Source organism: Fusarium proliferatum (assembly GCF_900067095.1).
Source record: "Fusarium proliferatum ET1 genome assembly, contig: FPRO_scaffold003, whole genome shotgun sequence".
Classification (NCBI taxonomy): Eukaryota; Fungi; Ascomycota; class Sordariomycetes; order Hypocreales; family Nectriaceae; genus Fusarium; species Fusarium proliferatum.
In genome coordinates, this window is record NW_022194792.1 from 2,634,644 (window position 1) to 2,650,982 (window position 16,339).

The 16,339-nt window shown below is 50.9% G+C and overlaps 6 protein-coding genes across 6 annotated transcripts; 4 read left to right on the forward strand and 2 right to left on the reverse strand.

Moving 5' to 3' along the window:
* Window positions 1-643: 643 nt before the first annotated feature.
* Window positions 644-2,515, forward strand: FPRO_06182 (putative heat-shock protein hsp60; the record flags this gene model as incomplete). Its single annotated transcript, XM_031228933.1, has 3 exons — window positions 644-748; window positions 805-946; window positions 999-2,515. 3 exons carry the CDS (start codon window positions 644-646, stop codon window positions 2,513-2,515), a joined length of 1,764 nt encoding a protein of 587 aa, XP_031079220.1.
* Window positions 2,516-2,856: 341 nt separating this feature from the next.
* FPRO_06181 (uncharacterized protein) lies at window positions 2,857-4,578 on the forward strand (the record flags this gene model as incomplete). The annotated part of the gene is made up of 9 exons (XM_031228934.1): window positions 2,857-2,905; window positions 3,168-3,252; window positions 3,372-3,480; window positions 3,563-3,638; window positions 3,695-3,705; window positions 3,937-4,104; window positions 4,169-4,242; window positions 4,322-4,370; window positions 4,438-4,578. 9 exons carry the CDS (start codon window positions 2,857-2,859, stop codon window positions 4,576-4,578), a joined length of 762 nt encoding a protein of 253 aa, XP_031079221.1.
* Window positions 4,579-4,951: 373 nt separating this feature from the next.
* FPRO_06180 (uncharacterized protein) lies at window positions 4,952-5,613 on the reverse strand (the record flags this gene model as incomplete). The annotated part of the gene is made up of 2 exons (XM_031228935.1): window positions 4,952-5,452; window positions 5,503-5,613. 2 exons carry the CDS (start codon window positions 5,611-5,613, stop codon window positions 4,952-4,954), a joined length of 612 nt encoding a protein of 203 aa, XP_031079222.1.
* Window positions 5,614-6,084: 471 nt separating this feature from the next.
* FPRO_06179 (putative nucleolar protein) lies at window positions 6,085-8,130 on the forward strand (the record flags this gene model as incomplete). The annotated part of the gene is made up of 1 exon (XM_031228936.1): window positions 6,085-8,130. The coding sequence occupies one exon, from the start codon at window positions 6,085-6,087 to the stop codon at window positions 8,128-8,130; it is 2,046 nt and encodes a 681-aa protein (XP_031079223.1).
* A 671-nt stretch (window positions 8,131-8,801) lies between these two features.
* FPRO_06178 (uncharacterized protein) lies at window positions 8,802-11,866 on the reverse strand (the record flags this gene model as incomplete). The annotated part of the gene is made up of 2 exons (XM_031228937.1): window positions 8,802-9,373; window positions 9,421-11,866. The coding sequence occupies 2 exons, from the start codon at window positions 11,864-11,866 to the stop codon at window positions 8,802-8,804; spliced, it is 3,018 nt and encodes a 1,005-aa protein (XP_031079224.1).
* A 2,490-nt stretch (window positions 11,867-14,356) lies between these two features.
* On the forward strand, window positions 14,357-15,605 carry FPRO_06177 (uncharacterized protein; the record flags this gene model as incomplete). The annotated part of the gene is made up of 3 exons (XM_031228938.1): window positions 14,357-14,501; window positions 14,622-14,803; window positions 14,856-15,605. The coding sequence occupies 3 exons, from the start codon at window positions 14,357-14,359 to the stop codon at window positions 15,603-15,605; spliced, it is 1,077 nt and encodes a 358-aa protein (XP_031079225.1).
* Between the last annotated feature and the right edge of the window lie 734 nt (window positions 15,606-16,339).

Genomic DNA, 16,339 nt, shown 5'->3' on the forward strand with positions numbered 1-16,339 from the left:
TATTATCTAGTGCCAGTCATCTCATGAGTATAGGGCATCTAATGACACAAATCGTGTAAGCACAGTCTCGGCATCTTCACTTGATCTATCCAGCCAGCTTACACCGTTGAGCCCCATGGAAAACGAGCGAACCCCAGATGGGCCATTTGTCATGCAACATCGGGCAGTGGAGTCGTTCACCGTGGAGCAAAAGAGTCTCGGTCTGGAGATCGAAAGCCGCTCGTGATCCGTCAAAAGCCAGTTCTGTATAGCGTCCTCGGCTACGGCGCCGGTAATAGGAGTTCCAGGCCTTCGAATGCCCCATCTTCAGGCCTTCCAGGGCATTTAGCAGCGAGTCTCACAGACGTCGTTGGAAAGGTGTAGAAATCGTTGGCCGGCGGCGCTAGTACGTATCAGGGCTAGCCTCGCAGCTGGGTTTTGCCGAGACCGACACTCCGAGCGACGGGGACGATTCCATTTTTTTGAGAGCTTCTCAGTCGCCATCATATCAACCTCTCGTCTCCCTCACTCTAACCCTCTCCTCCTCTGAATCTGATTCTGACTCGTCCGTCCTACATCCCCAGGTCGAATTCCTCACGAGCGTTTCTCTTTTTTCTCCTTTGCTTGTAATTCTCCCCATATACCCCTTCCTAATTCCACAATCATGCAGCGCGCATTGAGCACCCGGGCTCGGGCTTCCGTCCTCTCCTCAGCGGCTACCAAGTACCGAGCTGGCAGCCTCAGCCAGCAGGTCCGATTTGCTCACAAGGTATGATGATACTGCGGCGTCACAAGATTCCAATCTCATGCTAATTCACTGTATAGGAGCTCAAGTTCGGTGTTGAGGGCCGTGCTGCTCTCCTCGCTGGTGTCGATACCCTAGCTAAGGCGGTTGCTACTACCCTCGGTCCTAAGGGCCGAAACGTCCTCATTGAGTCCAGCTTTGGATCTCCCAAGATTACCAAGGGTTCGTAGAAGCCTCATTGACCATTCCCAGGCTTTCAACTAACTTATTACAGATGGTGTGACCGTTGCCCGCGCTGTCAGCCTCAAGGACAAGTTCGAGAACCTCGGTGCTAAGCTCCTCCAAGATGTTGCTTCCAAGACCAACGAGGTTGCTGGTGACGGTACCACCACCGCTACTGTTCTCGCCCGTGCCATCTTCTCCGAGACCGTCAAGAACGTCGCCGCTGGCTGCAACCCTATGGACCTCCGCCGCGGTATCCAGGCTGCTGTTGAGGCCGTCGTCGAGTTCCTCCAGAAGAACAAGCGTGATATTACCACCAGCGCTGAGATCGCTCAGGTCGCTACCATCTCCGCCAACGGTGATGTCCACATCGGCCAGATGATTGCCAATGCCATGGAGAAGGTCGGCAAGGAGGGTGTCATCACCTGCAAGGAGGGCAAGACCGTTGCCGATGAGCTCGAAGTCACCGAGGGTATGCGATTCGACCGTGGCTTCGTCTCCCCCTACTTTATCACCGATACCAAGTCCCAGAAGGTCGAGTTTGAGAACCCTCTCATCCTTCTCTCTGAGAAGAAGATCTCTGCTGTTCAGGACATTATCCCTGCTCTTGAGGTCTCTACACAGCAGCGACGACCTCTTGTCATCATTGCTGAGGACATTGAGGGTGAGGCTCTCGCTGTTTGCATTCTGAACAAGCTCCGTGGCCAGCTCCAGGTTGCCGCTGTCAAGGCCCCCGGCTTCGGTGACAACCGCAAGTCCATCCTCGGCGATCTTGCTATCCTCACCGACGGTACTGTCTTCACTGATGAGCTTGATATCAAGCTTGACAAGGCCACCCCTGACATGCTCGGCTCTACCGGTTCTATCACTATAACAAAGGAGGACACCATTGTCCTGAACGGCAGCGGCAGCAAGGACGCCATTGCTCAGCGATGCGAGCAGATCCGTGGCGTCATTGCTGACCCTACCACCTCTGAGTATGAGAAGGAGAAGCTCCAGGAGCGTCTTGCTAAGCTCTCTGGTGGTGTCGCCGTCATCAAGGTTGGTGGCTCCTCCGAGGTTGAGGTCGGCGAGAAGAAGGACCGATTCGTCGATGCCCTGAACGCCACCCGTGCCGCCGTTGAGGAGGGTATCCTGCCCGGTGGTGGTACTGCTCTTATCAAGGCCTCAGCCCACGCTCTTAACGAGGTTCCTACTGCCAACTTCGACCAGCAGCTCGGAGTCAGCATCGTCAAGAACGCCATTACACGCCCTGCCCGAACCATCATCGAGAACGCCGGTCTTGAGAGCTCCGTCGTTGTCGGTAAGCTCACTGACGAGCACGCTGGTGACTTCAACAAGGGTTTCGATAGCTCCAAGGGCGAGTACGTTGACATGATCAACGCCGGTATCCTTGACCCCTTCAAGGTCGTCCGCACTGGTCTCATCGATGCTAGCGGTGTTGCCTCTCTTCTGGGCACCACTGAGGTTGCCATCGTTGATGCCCCCGAGGAGAAGGGAGCTGGTGGTCCTCCTATGGGCGGCATGGGTGGCATGGGAGGAATGGGCGGTATGGGAGGTATGATGTAAAAGACGGAATGATATGACTTTATGTTGTGCTGTATCACTAAAAAAGCTGGACGGATGAATGGCGCACCATGGTTTGCGTGTTATCTTGGGACGGGTAAAGTGGTCTTGCAAGCTCATCTCCTCTCTATCGGTTGTCGGACCACGACATTTGTCTTCATACCCCTTGCGGATTTTCAGGCTAGATTTCGAAGGCCATGTATTATAGCATTGATTGTAGCATTAGCATGAAAAGATATGAGATACTAAAAGTTAAAAAGAGAGGCAAGAATGAAAGACATTGAAACACCTGGTTTCTTATCTTGTATGTGACTTCACATTGGTAGTGCTAGCAAAATGTCAATATGTCTATATTGATGGAGAGAATTGATTGTTTACAATGGGGTCTCTTGTGTAAGGCAAGCTCCGAGTCGCCGAGACAGGGTAGGGGTTTGTTGCGTGAACAGACAAGAGATGACGAGTTACGACAAGGGTGAGTTTCGCGGTCTCAAGAACAGATGCCAACAATAGACGGTTTCGTAAGTGAGAGATACTGTTACATACCAACCCACGCAAGACAAGAGTCTGGTGTAAATACAAACCATGAAATATATCAGTATAAGTCATGTCGTATTCAACTAGATCAGTACCTAATTACTCACCTGCCTGTACCTAGGCGATGTTCTACTGACATACACTCTTGCCCAGTCACGTGAAGCTATCCTTACAGGCAACCCCCCACCAAGACCAAGAGGAGAAGAGTAGGTACCCAAGAGAGGGGAGACTCGACTCAAGTTTCTCCCGCAACGGCCCCGCCTTTCTATGGGACAATACAAGGCAATTCTCTCTTTCTACCGCCTAAACCGAACTAACCCAAGAGATACAACCCACTCACTCTCACGCCCGTTTCCATCGACTTTGTCCTTTTGCTTCGCTTCGCTCTACATCGTGAGACTGTCGATTTTCTCTCCTACACTTCAATCCACTCTGTACGTACGCCGAGAGCCTCTTGCTCTCCTCCACCCTCAACCACAATTTCATCCTCTTACACCCTGTACTTGAGGTCTATAGCTAACTCAGAGCTCCCCGCCAGCCCATCCACCCCTCATCCTAAACATCCCGTCTCCTGACGTAGACCGCAATCATGGTAAGCTTCCCTATAAAGCCGCCAAAAAATACCCTGAATCTAATGATAATCCACAGTCTCAATCCGGGTTCGTCTTGCCGCTCTCTTCTTCAGCTATTTGACCCTCGCGCGCCCATTAAATCCTCACTTCCCCGCGGCTGAGCCTCGCTTCGCTGCTCATCTCCCCTCCCCTTCGACCATGATTATGACGCCTGGCGCGGGGCACAAACACGCAACAGCTACCTAGACAGCATTATTTGAGACAACGGCGCTAACGTTGAGCTTTGCTTTTTCGAAATACAGTGCCACCGTTTCGCAGGACTGCATAACTGCCTTCAACGACCTGAAGCTTAGCAAGAAGTACAAGTACATCGTCTACAAGCTCTCCGACGACTACAAGGAGATCGTTGTCGAGCACGCCTCCGACAACAGTGACTGGGAGGACTTCCGTGAGAAGCTCGTCAACGCTACCTCCAAGAGCCGAACTGTACGCCCGCCAATCCGACAAACGTAGAATGAGGCCGAGTCACCAATTCTAACATCTCTTGTAGGGCGCTGTTGGCAAGGGTCCCCGTTACGCCGTCTACGACTTCGAGTACAGCCTGGCCTCCGGCGATGGTATCCGGTATGCAGTACCCCCCCCCCCCCCCCCCGGCCTGCACGTGGCCCAATTCAATACCCCCAAATCGCTGACAATCGGACAGAAACAAGATCACCTTCATCGCCTGGTCTCCCGATGATGCCGGTATCCAGGTATGTAGATAAGCGATATTGCTTGGCAACGCGTCTCCTTCGGGCACCCACTAACACCCAACTGCAGCCCAAGATGATCTACGCTTCCTCCAAGGAGGCTCTTAAGCGATCGCTCACTGGCATTGCCACCGAGCTCCAGGCCAACGACACTGATGACATCGAATACGACTCCATCCTCAAGACCGTCAGCAAGGGTCTTGCTGGTTAAGCGCGCTGTCACCGACTACCCAATCGCCGCCCGCGCTCCCATATAGAAGCGGGTGGACATGGAATTTGAACATACCTATGGCTGTTTCAAGAGTTGAGACACCAAAACAAGCAAATGAGTAGGAGTGCATAGTGAGGGGGTGGAACAAACGCGTGGAGATCATGACATGTTTCGTTTCCTCCAGGGACGCAAACCAGCGAGTTTGCTTCTGGGGGCGAGACCTGAATTCGCACAATTGCCGACACTGACCATGTATCGTACGTACCTCGGGAAATAAAACCGCATGCTGGTATGTGGCAACTATTGGCATTTTATCATCTATCTATTCGAGTGTCTCTGTCATGCTCTTATTGCTTCTAAACATCGTCGCCTTCTATGGGTTTGCTTGACTCGACTCCCAACTTGATTTGAAAAGCCCAGAGAGACGTTCGGCCTCAGCTTCGTCCTTTAGTCGTTGCATCAAGAATCCTTTCAGGTCACTCCAGAAGGCTCCCGTCTGTAAGGCTTGGGCTCCTACGGGTTGGGCCTCAGGGGTGGCCTCAGGCTCTTCTGGTGGAATAGCAGCGGCGCCTCCAATAACCATTACCGTAAACTCAATAGACATATCCGTCTCGCCTAGTAGATCCTTAAGAATCTTGCTATCAGGGATAGGCTTCTTGTTGTGCAACAACTTAGTCTTAGCGGCGGGTATCCTTGTCTGCTTCTCGATGTTGGCCTTGATGTCCAGGATTGAGGTGTTTAGGGGTTGAGAAGTGAGCTTGATGCTCAGGGGAGGGTTACGAAGCGACTTGAGTGACACAGTGATGCTTCGTTCGGAACCGGGAGCGAGATTGTTGGGTTTACTCATGGCCTTGGGCATGCGGGGGATGATGTACTGGAGCTGGCATTAGCATGTGTTCTGGAGGAAGAGTATGAAGTCCGTACAGGTGGCCGAGCAGGGTAAGTCTTGGGGTCTTCGACATGGTCGGCAGAGAGTCGGATAGGCCGCGACTCCAGCGACGCCAGAAATGTTTGGGCGAAAGCGATTTCAGACATGATGATGGCTTCGTTGTGGTAGACTGTTAACTGGGTCGACGGGGGCGGGGTTGAGCGGCGATAGTGAATGGAGGGGAGAGAAAGTTGGAGGATAGTAGAGGGAGTCTTTCGAATTTATAGGGCTCTAGAAGTATAGTGAAGATGCTATGAGTCTCTAACTTGCAATAATGGAAACTGTTCAATAGTTAGTAGGTTCTAGCCAGCTTCATCAACTATCGTCATTGAACACACCCAACAGAGCAAGCTCAAGCTGCCCACCAGCGATTACATAAGGCACTTTTCCCGCGATCCGATACGAAGTTCTGCCGCTTATCCGACCCTGGCAATCGCAGCGCGCGCAGAAAAAAGTTTCGGCGGGGCGCGATCTATTGTAACTTTTCCTAGGCCCAAGAACCAAGACCAGATCTGTTTTGCATTTCGGTCGAACTAATTTCTTGACAACCTTTCAATTGTTGTTCTTTTCACTTCAAAATGGGTGTCGGACGTCGTATGAAGAAGCAGGGTCCTCCTCAACCCCTTTCCGAGGAACACTTTGCAAAACTTAAGCGCAAGGCCGGTCTACCTGTCGATCCCGTCGTCGAGGCGCCCGAGAAGAAGAAGCGAAAGACCAACACAAAGGAGAGGACGGTCACCGAGCCCAAGAGAAATGGCGTCGCCGCTAAGAAGGATGTCAAGAAGACAAAAGTTGCCAAGGCTGCAAAAGCTGCGGCGCCTGCTCCAGAACCAAAGGCCAATGGCAAGGTGAAGAAGAGCAAGAAGGCCCCGACGCCGGCGCCGGCGCCGGAGGACGTGTCCGATGAGGAGATGGACGATGAGTTTGACCTTGAAGATCTCGAGGGCGATTCAGATCTGGAGGGCGGCGCCGGACTTGGCGACGATTTCCTCGGCTCAGACGACGATGATTCTGTATTCGACTCTGACGAAGATGCTGGAGGCAAGAACACGAAGGCTATGTTCTCTGAGGACGAGGACGAGTCCGACGCCGAGGAGAAACTCACAGCCGCCAACATCGCGGGTCTTTCGAGGAAATTGGATGCTCAAATGGCAGAGGAAGCTGCCGAAGCTGAGGCTGAGATGGCACAAGAGGCTCTCCAGACCAACATCCACGGAGACAAGCCTCACATTCTGTCCGACGAAGACAGCGACGATGAGCTCTCAAAGAAGACAAACGCCCTCCTAGCCCCCGACCTGCAACTTTTGCGAACAAGAATCACCGAAACCATCCGCGTCCTCGACGACTTCACCAACCTGTCCGAGGAGGGACGTTCAAGAGTTGAGTATACATCACAACTTATCAAGGATATTTGCTCTTACTATGGCTACTCTGAGTATCTCGCTGAGAAGCTCTTCAACCTCTTCACCCCTCGTGAGGCTTTTGCTTTCTTTGAGGCTAACGAGTCAGCCCGTCCTGTCGTCATTCGCACAAACACTCTGCGCACTCATCGTCGTGATCTTGCCCAGGCTCTTATCAACCGTGGCGTTACTCTAGAGCCCGTCGGAAAGTGGTCCAAGGTTGGCCTCCAGGTCTTCGAGAGTAGCGTACCCCTCGGTGCTACTCCTGAGTATCTTGCCGGCCACTACATCCTCCAAGCTGCCTCCTCTTTCTTGCCCTGCATGGCTCTCGACCCCCAGGAGAACGAGCGCGTGCTTGATATGGCCGCTGCTCCCGGTGGAAAGACTACTTACATGGCTGCTATGATGAAGAACACCGGTATCGTCGTGGCCAACGATCCTAACAAGGCTCGTGCTAAGGGTCTTATCGGTAACATTCACCGTCTTGGAACGCGCAACGTCATTGTCTCAAACTATGATGCCCGTGAGTTCCCCAAGCCTATGGGCGGCTTCGACCGTGTTCTTCTCGATGCTCCCTGCTCTGGAACTGGTGTTATTGCAAAGGATCCTAGTGTCAAGACCAACAAGACAGAGCGCGACTTCATGCAACTCCCCCATATTCAAAAGCAGCTTGTTCTCGCCGCCATCGACTCAGTCAACCATAGCTCCAAGACGGGCGGTTACATTGTTTACTCAACCTGTTCCGTCACCGTCGAGGAGAACGAACAAGTCGTTCAATACGCCCTCTCTCGTCGCCCCAATGTTCGCCTCGTCGATGCTGGCCTCGCATTTGGAAAGGAGGGTTTCACCAGCTACATGGGCAAGAAGTTCGATCCCTCTATGCGCCACACCCGCCGATACTACCCTCATACCTACAACGTGGACGGTTTCTTCGTTGCCAAGTTCCATAAGATCGGCCCCACGCCCGCCAACGCGTCCAACGCTCGTGACCGTTCTACTGGCCCCGCTGATGAAGACGAGGTCATCGACAGAACGCCTATCGCCACAGATGATGAGGAGACAGGCAAGACGAAGCCCGACGACGATTTTGGCGGCTGGGACGAGGAAGAGGATAAGGAGTACATGGAGAAAGGACGAAGGAATGCCATGCGCCGAAGGGGTCTGGATCCTAAAAGTAACAGCAAAAAGGCAAAGAAGGAGAAGGAGATGACGAAGCAGAAGTAGATACCAACTGCTCGACCATTCGCGGGAGTTTCTTTTTCTAAAAATGGGTATGAGTTTGACGACTATTAGTGTTGTTCATGTAGAGGGTTTTTTATATTATACGCTAGATAATAAACAAAAGTGTTTGGAGTCCATTCATATCGCAACAGTTTCAACTGCAAGGAGCATTCTCGTTCTGTTATAGGCATCTCATTTGATATAAAATCTAACTAGACCACAAAAGAAATGAACAAAAGAATGTTGTGGGTAATAAAGCAGGTCGTAAAGTTCATCTCGTCATTAAATAGCCCAGCTTCCCAGCCGTAAGGGGGTTTGCCGCTGGCCGCCATTTTTTTCTATCATTCCCCAGAACCCAAAGCCAGCCCAACCCTTTTTTGCCATATAGTACATGGTCGTCATCAATATCCCTTTGGCGCTGGCAAGAAAAACAAAACCAAATAGTGCAACAAAAATACCAAAAAACCAGACTGAGTCATGTCGACCCAAACCACCCGGGGTATCCAGCCGTAATCCCTTTCATGACCATCAGTTGTTTGTTCCATAAATCGTGTAGGTGACTCTGCCATATTGTGTGTATCCACAACTGCTCGGCATGGTGAGTGTGCGTATTAAAAGTTGTTGCTTAACAGTGATGCCGAAGAAGGGTAAAGAGCCGCGAGGCTCGAGTTTTCTCACATAGCCAAATCGTCAAACTGTGAGACAAGCTCGCGTATCGTCCAACGCCAAGTTTCGCGATCTCTGGATCCTCGGCCGATCCATTTCTCGCACTTCTTCCTCCACCGATCTTCTTCTTCTCGCTGTCGCCTGATGAATTCAGGCCCAACATCAAATTCTTCGCCGACGAGCCACTCATCCTTGATATCGCTAACGCGACCCTGGACGCCCTCATCGTCGGCAGTGTTATCTTCCAAGTCAGGGATATCCTTGAAAACGTCTTCGTCGTCCAGCGCGTCGAAGCCATCCATAGTGTCGCTGGTCTCAGAGGTAGTTTTAGCAGGATTATCAAGTTTAAGCCAGCACATGTTCTGTGGATCAAAAACCATGCCACCGACAACTTGAACGCCCTTGGTCGCGCTAATATTGGTAATGAGTGCAGGACGAGGTGTCGACGTTTCCTTCTCGCGGGTATTGCTTGAGACAACAGCCTGAGTAGGTGTTTGTATAAGGGGTTCAAAAACATTGAGGGCGTTCTCATTGCCTTCCCATCTGTAGGTATCTGCATTGTAGAACATACCATTCACCACTAGTTTTTGTTAGCGATAGTATCAACGCGAGGTCTGGTAAACTGACTCTTCGACTCTTTGCCACTGTTCAAGTTTGAGATTAGGTGTGGCTTGGTCTGTTGTGGTCGCTTGTGCTTTCTCGATCGAATGTTTGACTGAGGGATGGTAGGAGTCAGATTGCCTCGCGATGAGAGGTGAGCGACACGCTGGGAGCTTAGAGGCGTCAACGGGCCACTGCTAGGTACCCGTTGAGCCAGCGCAGTCTCCCGGGCAATTCTACTTGCAGCGGTGTCACGAGCAAAGTGAGGAGTGAAAGATGGTCGAGGGGTAGGAGGGATTGATGGAGACATAGTAGTGTTCCTGTCTGGCAGAACGTTTTGGTACAGCTTGTTACGCAAAGCAACTTTTGGTCCTGAGCTCGTCGGTTGCTTCAGGTACTTCGTCTCGGTTTCTTTAGATGTGGGCAAATCATCAAAGCCGTCCAATTCGTGGCCATCGCCGAAGTTCTTTTTGTTCTTTGGCTTGCTCAGACGCTCCCAAGTATCGGCAGTGGCGCGGTGACGATGGTTCGGACTGGGCGATCGCATTGTCGATCGGGAAAGTGTACGAGAGTTAGGGCGGAGGTCAATAGAACTGATAGAATTGTCTGAATCATGTCGACGGAATCCGCGGGTCTGCTTTGTAGCAACGTGCTGGGACTGTGACTGAGAAGCGCCGGCAGGCAGAAATGGCAGGTGAGACTTGCGGACGGTTGCCGGGCTATCTGTCGCTCCATGTCGCTGACGTTCCGTGGGAGTCTTTGGCCTCACAGCAGACGATGGTCGATTGTTCTCCGACCTTGAAGGAGGTCTCTCATGACGGTAGGAAGGCTGCTTGGCCGGTCCACGAATTGCAGGTAGGGAGCGTTTCTGCTTAAGGAGCTGAGCACTAGTGGTTGTCGGCTCAGTTCGAAGTGAATTTGTAGAGGTGCGAAGATTAACCTCCCTCCTGCGTGGAGTGGGCGGCAGTCCATGAGATGGCGAGGTTGTAGTGGGAGTTGGCAGGCTGACGATAGAGGATTGGGATGAGTGACCCAATCTAGAATGAGAGCGACGAGTGCGCTGCGGGATGGGACCGCCACTCTCAGAGACAGGCTCCAATGATGTTGAGTGTGTTCGCTCATGGTGGTTCAACCGAGGTATCCGAGTTGAATTGAGTGGTTTGTGTGTAAATGTGAGCGACACTGCCGCTTTGGGTCGAGCAGGGCTCGCCGGTCGTGTTTCCTTGACTCTGACGTTCTTGTGTAGAGTGAGCTTGCTCGAATCAAAGACATCTCCTTCGCCGAGGTCAAGACCGTCAAGAAAATCAGGCTTGTCGGCCTCAGCTGCTGGGATCGTCTTTGCGGGTACAATAGGTTCTTCAGAGATGCGGTTGGGCGATCGACTCTTCCGCCTCTGCTGAAGCCTCTCAGTCCAGTTGACAGGCCCTGGGGGAAGGATAAGTCCATCAAAGGTTTCATCCTCACTTTCAGCAGTGATGGAACTTGACACACTTGGGCTAAGCGCAGAAGCCGCCGAGCTTCGGGCAGAGCGAGCGTCTCGTCTGGTCCCACCATATCGAGTGCCCAAGCTTCCTTCTCCCCAGTCCAGATCCTCTGACTGGTTGGAAGGTGTCTTGGGGATCTCCTTTCTGGTGGAAAGTTTAAGTTTTCCGTCTGATGGAAGCTCAAGATCCATCTCGAAATCATCCTCCGGGTTGGAGGTTTTGGCTTCTCTCTGAGGAGTAGGTGGTGTGATAAAAGAAACAGGTTTTGGAAGTAGACGGTTCTTGGAGGCTCTAATAGTATCTCCTCCGTCTCCAAAAAAGTCGTCGTCGTCATCAGCGTCCTTAAATCTATCCAGATTTATGGCGGCAGAAAGACTACTTGTGGCAGACTGAATAGACTGCATGCTTTGTATAGACTGGATTGATTGAGTAGACTCACGTCGGTTGACTTTGTCAAAGGGAGAAGTAGGGGGTGAGTTACCCCAGCTCATAGGGCTAGTATGTGTAGATCCAAAGCTGACATGTCGCGAGGTCTCGGGAGACTTGGGTGGCTCTGGCTTCTTCATCTTCAAGCCCTGTGAAGAGTCAGGGATCTCTAGGTCGTTCTCCCAATCGTCTTGGATGATCTTGCGAATCTTTCGTCCACCGAGACGTTTGATAGTACCTCCCATGAGAGCAGAAGATGGAACATTTGATGGTAATGGGATGCCGGCACTTTGGGCTGCGGCGATGGCATCCAGCGTTGACTTCTCGTCATCTCCCGGGATATGGACATGTTGCTCTTCTTCTCCTTCAAGCTCAGATCTAAATGAAAAGTGGGATGACCCAGAATCGCGTCGTCTTGAAGAAGATGGTCGCGAAGGATTGTTTGTGGCAGTAGATGGGCTGCGGAAGGATAAATCGTCGCCTTCTACCACGAAGTCATCGTCGTCCCAATTCTCTATGTCGGCCTCGATGGGTTGTCTGGGCTTAAGTCGCAAGGGCTCCATGGTAGTGAATGTGCTGCTGTATGTAGTACGCAATCTATATGCTTCGGCCAAAGTTTGGCAAATCGTGTTGGTTGGCCTGGCTGTTGGAGACGCGATGTCAATTGCGTGTAGTCATTATTGTCAATGGCAATTGTTCCCCGCATACAATAGCATATCCTTCAAGCGTGACAATGTGACGTTTGAGGAGAAAGCTGCGTCAAGAAAAGTAGACAAAAAAATCGACGAATCGTAGGAAAGGGCTTCGCGAATGGTGCAGATGCGTTTATAGTCGCTTTGTGCGAATCGCTGATCAAGTATTCAAATGTGTGAGAAGAAGCGAAGCGAAATGTGGTGATAATAGTAACAAAGAAAACCGTCGCCAAGTCGCCGTGTATTGCGAGCGGGTGGACAAACAAAAACCAAGATCGACACAGGAAAGGCTCGTTCGAAGAGGGAAACCGAGTTTGATATCTGTAGGTGAGGATTTTTTTGATGGTCGAGAGGGTGACGTGCGAGACAGGATGCAAAGGTCAGGAATGCGGTCGGCGGTGGATGAGGTGGATTGGTTTGTTTAGTTTGGGCTCTAGGTTTGGTGGGTGACTGAGGTGAGGTGCTCTGTGAATCACACTGCACTCCACTCCCGTCCACTCCAGCTTGGTAGAGAAATGGAAGGCTGGGGGGTAACTCTGAGCGTGGCTGGAGGTGGTCCCCGCTAGCTGTTAAGGGACGTATCCACTGTAGCCATCAGTTGCTGGGCACTGTTTTCGCTAGAGGTGGCTCCACACAGGACACCTGGACAAGTGGTCAGCTCTTGGCTGCTGCGCTATTTAAGCACTACGCCCGAATGCTTACAGGCGCTACACCTGAAAAGGACTCCCCTGGACGGACCAGAATGTGACCAGACCTTTGAAGGAAAATCCGGAGGCAGGTTTGGAGTGGTTACACGTGACCGCTGTTGCACAAACCAGTTTATTAGCTGCGAAAGCAATGCAGGTGGGATTCTTGCTTGTGGAAGCAGAACCGTTTGAAGCGAGTGGAACCGCCCGATTGGCCAAACCTTCACGCGTCATACTCCATAGTCGCGACAAGTCGAAGTTTTCTTCTCAGGACGTCACCAGTTTGCGTTTGGTGGCTGGTTGCTTAAGAGCCAGCTCCGTCAGCTTAATTCAGCTTGTTTTCCAAGCTTTTCGCCTCCATATCTTGTGCCTGGCGTGCCTGGACGATCTTGGGTGATCTCACAAAGCTAAAAACCTGAACACACCCCTGGCTATTATGATGATGATGATAATCTCGTCGTCCCCATGCCACTGTCCCGCATAGATTAACCTCCCTCCAACATGTCTCGTCGATATACCGGCTTCTCACTCCACCAGCCAGTTCTAGGCACGATCTTATGCCTGAGATTTCTGAAGTTGAAGCCCATCGAGGGAAGGCCGCTAGTAAATGTTCCAGCTGTAAGATGCGTCTTGCAAGACACAAATATCCATAGGCTCTTTTACGGGACTGGTACATCCAGACTTGGACTTATGGGTCACGGTTACGAAGAACGCCAACATTTTTTTTCATACTTCACCGACATTGAGTTTTACAATGGTATGTATACTGTTGATAGATAGATTGATCTAAAGGATTATCAAAGGGTCAACACTTTGTAAACTAACTAACCAGACAAGGCCAAAATTCTTGGCCCCAGCTTACACTGGCCGAGGTTGATTCACAGTAGGTACCTCATATTCCTGAAGTGGATCCATCCATGTGGCTCAGAGGGGCCTAGAGGCTAGAGCTGCCCTGAATAACTTAGGCCTCGCCTAAAATGAGTTGCAGCCTGCAGCCAACCGCTTCATTGTACATGAATGCATTCCGCGAATGGCTCCAAGTGGAACGGCTGCCTACACCAAATCAACTTATTAAATAACATGGAGAAACGTAAACTTTAACAGCGCCAAAGGATTCCTCTCTTTCTCTTATCATTTCCCGCCTGTGGGACGATCTTTTGAGCAATGCCCAAGCCCTTTCTATATACATTAAGAAAAATAAGCAGAGCTTCACGGGTCGCTCAAAGAGAAATAGTCCAAGCACCGCCAACAAACAAGCTTACACAACAACAAAGAAGCTGACGGAGCAAACCCGATACCCAGGTTAAGGTTCTCTATATAATACTCTCGTCAATATTATCGCTCTTTTGCCATTCTCAATTCTTCTCTAATCAGACATTCCCTTGACGGTCGAATCTCGCCAAGACCGCATATATAGCTCCAAACGGATACGTGCTTTGATACTTGATTCAAAGCCCCCATTCCTCAAACAAGCCAGCTTTCAAACGCTGATCTCCTCGGCCCGTATACCGTGTCTCACTCGCTTCTTTGACAAGGGAGTTAAAACGCTCCATCAAAGATTCTTCCCGAGGCGCCCCGTCATCTGGCATCATTCCACCGGCCTCAATCTGAACCCCAGGTCTCGACAGCCACACGAGTCTCACTGGACCCTTTCTACCGGGACCTATCTTGTCCAATGGCTTCTCAAGCTCGAGTCCTCAAGTTCCCCCGGAGTGACGACAAGTCTTCCTTTGTCCTTTTACAAGTCACACCCAAGGGTTCAAAGCAACTTGATTTGAAGCTGGTGGGTACTGAAGGAGAGGAACCTTACGTCGCATCCTGTAAGTCATTCCGTTAACCCTCCCTCTAGTATCGCACTCTGGGAGACCCTTGTCTGCAATCTCTAGCACTGGCGCGAACGTGGTCAACTTTTTGATCCCTGAGTCTGACTTTGTTGATAGTGAAACATGATAAGGTCGTGTCTCTCCGTGTGAAGAATTGCCCTGCTTCAGAGAGCGAATGGCAGCAGATTCTCGAAGACTTGTTTCACCAGGTACCCCTTCCAGATATTCAAGCCACAGCCACGGTCCAGAGCGAAAAGTCTATCTCAATCACCATTCGAAAGGACATACAGGGTATCACTGTGAGACCATGATGCCATTTTAAAACATGGTCTTTTTTACTAACCGTCTTAGCAACGTCTGGGCTCAATCACCCTCGATCATGATCCAGATGAGGCCATTGAGTTATTCGATTGGTGTGGTGCATCGGTCGAGGCCTCTGCCTCAAGTAAACAAACTGCGGCAATCCTGTCGGCAAAATCCTCCGAGTCGGAGGCTGTTGTGGCCCAGCTCCAGTTACAGCTGGAAGAGTTAATCAAAGCGAAGGAAGAGGATGAAACAGCGTTGCTAAGGAAGTTCAGGGATCTCCTCAACGAGAAGAAGCTCAGAATTCGTGAGCAGCAGCAAGTATTAAACACATTATCAACAAATCCTAGCATGGCGGGTCAATCTCAGCGTTCCCAGGCTGTCGAAGCCTCTGTTCAGCAACCGAAACCAAAGAAGCCTATTCGTCAAGCTGGCAAGTCAAGGGCGTCGAAAAGGAAGGCTCCAGCGTCAAGAAGACTTGAAGAATCAGACGACGATGACGCTGTTGACACGATGAGCGTCGACCTTAAGCAGGAGGCCGTGGATACGGATCCCGGGAACACCACAGAAGCGACAGCATCCGGCGATAGTGACGACGAAGATGACGATGGGCTTGACTCAGGACCCCCTCAGCAGAACAAAGCGCCAGATGCTGTTTCACGAGGAAAGACTGCTTCCAGAGAGAGCGAAAGACCGCCGCCACCGCGAGCTCTCCCGTTCGAGACAAAGAAGTCGGCAAAGGCTACACCTGTGCCCGCTCCTGCAGGGAGTGACACTGAATCTGACGATGAGCTGTGAATGATGACTGATGACAGTTCGCTGGTATAGCGTTGTGCATTGTGTTCTCCAAAGTTTATATATATGTATTTCATTTGTTGGTTGTTGCGCGGCCGGTATCGGCAAGCCACTATTATATACGTATAGTTCACACTCATACCTTACTAAGGTAGCATACCAAGTTGCAAGACCGGCCACGAACAAATGAGGTCACGCCTTTCGTACACATTCAGTCGCCATTGATGTAACGAATTGCCGCCGTCTTTTCTGTATTGAGCATACGCAGCATTACAGTGACATAAACTAGCCTAGTGTAACTCAAAAGCAAAACGTAGTCCCAAGGTGGGCAGGATAAAGAATACATACCAGCAATAAGTATCTAACAACTTATGAGTGTTTTTAAATTGGAGCATTATTAACAAATAAAATGTGTCTCTCAAGAGCGTTTCAGAACAAAGTTCGAATGCTCTATCATCTACTACCGAGTATGCCCAGCAAGTCTAGAGCACCCTCTTAGACGTTTGGTCACGATAATGGTGGTTACAATTGCGTAGATTCTACAGCCCACTCCATATTAATAATACGGCAATACATACTACTTAGTAACTCACCTCCTCCTTACCCCATCCTCATACATATCGTCATAAATCACGGAATTGTACCGCCGCAAGTCACCATATCAAACCCGGGGGTGGGGGAGGAGATCAAGTATCGGTACAAGGAAGGGGAACCACCTATTTAAACCAACGCGGCAA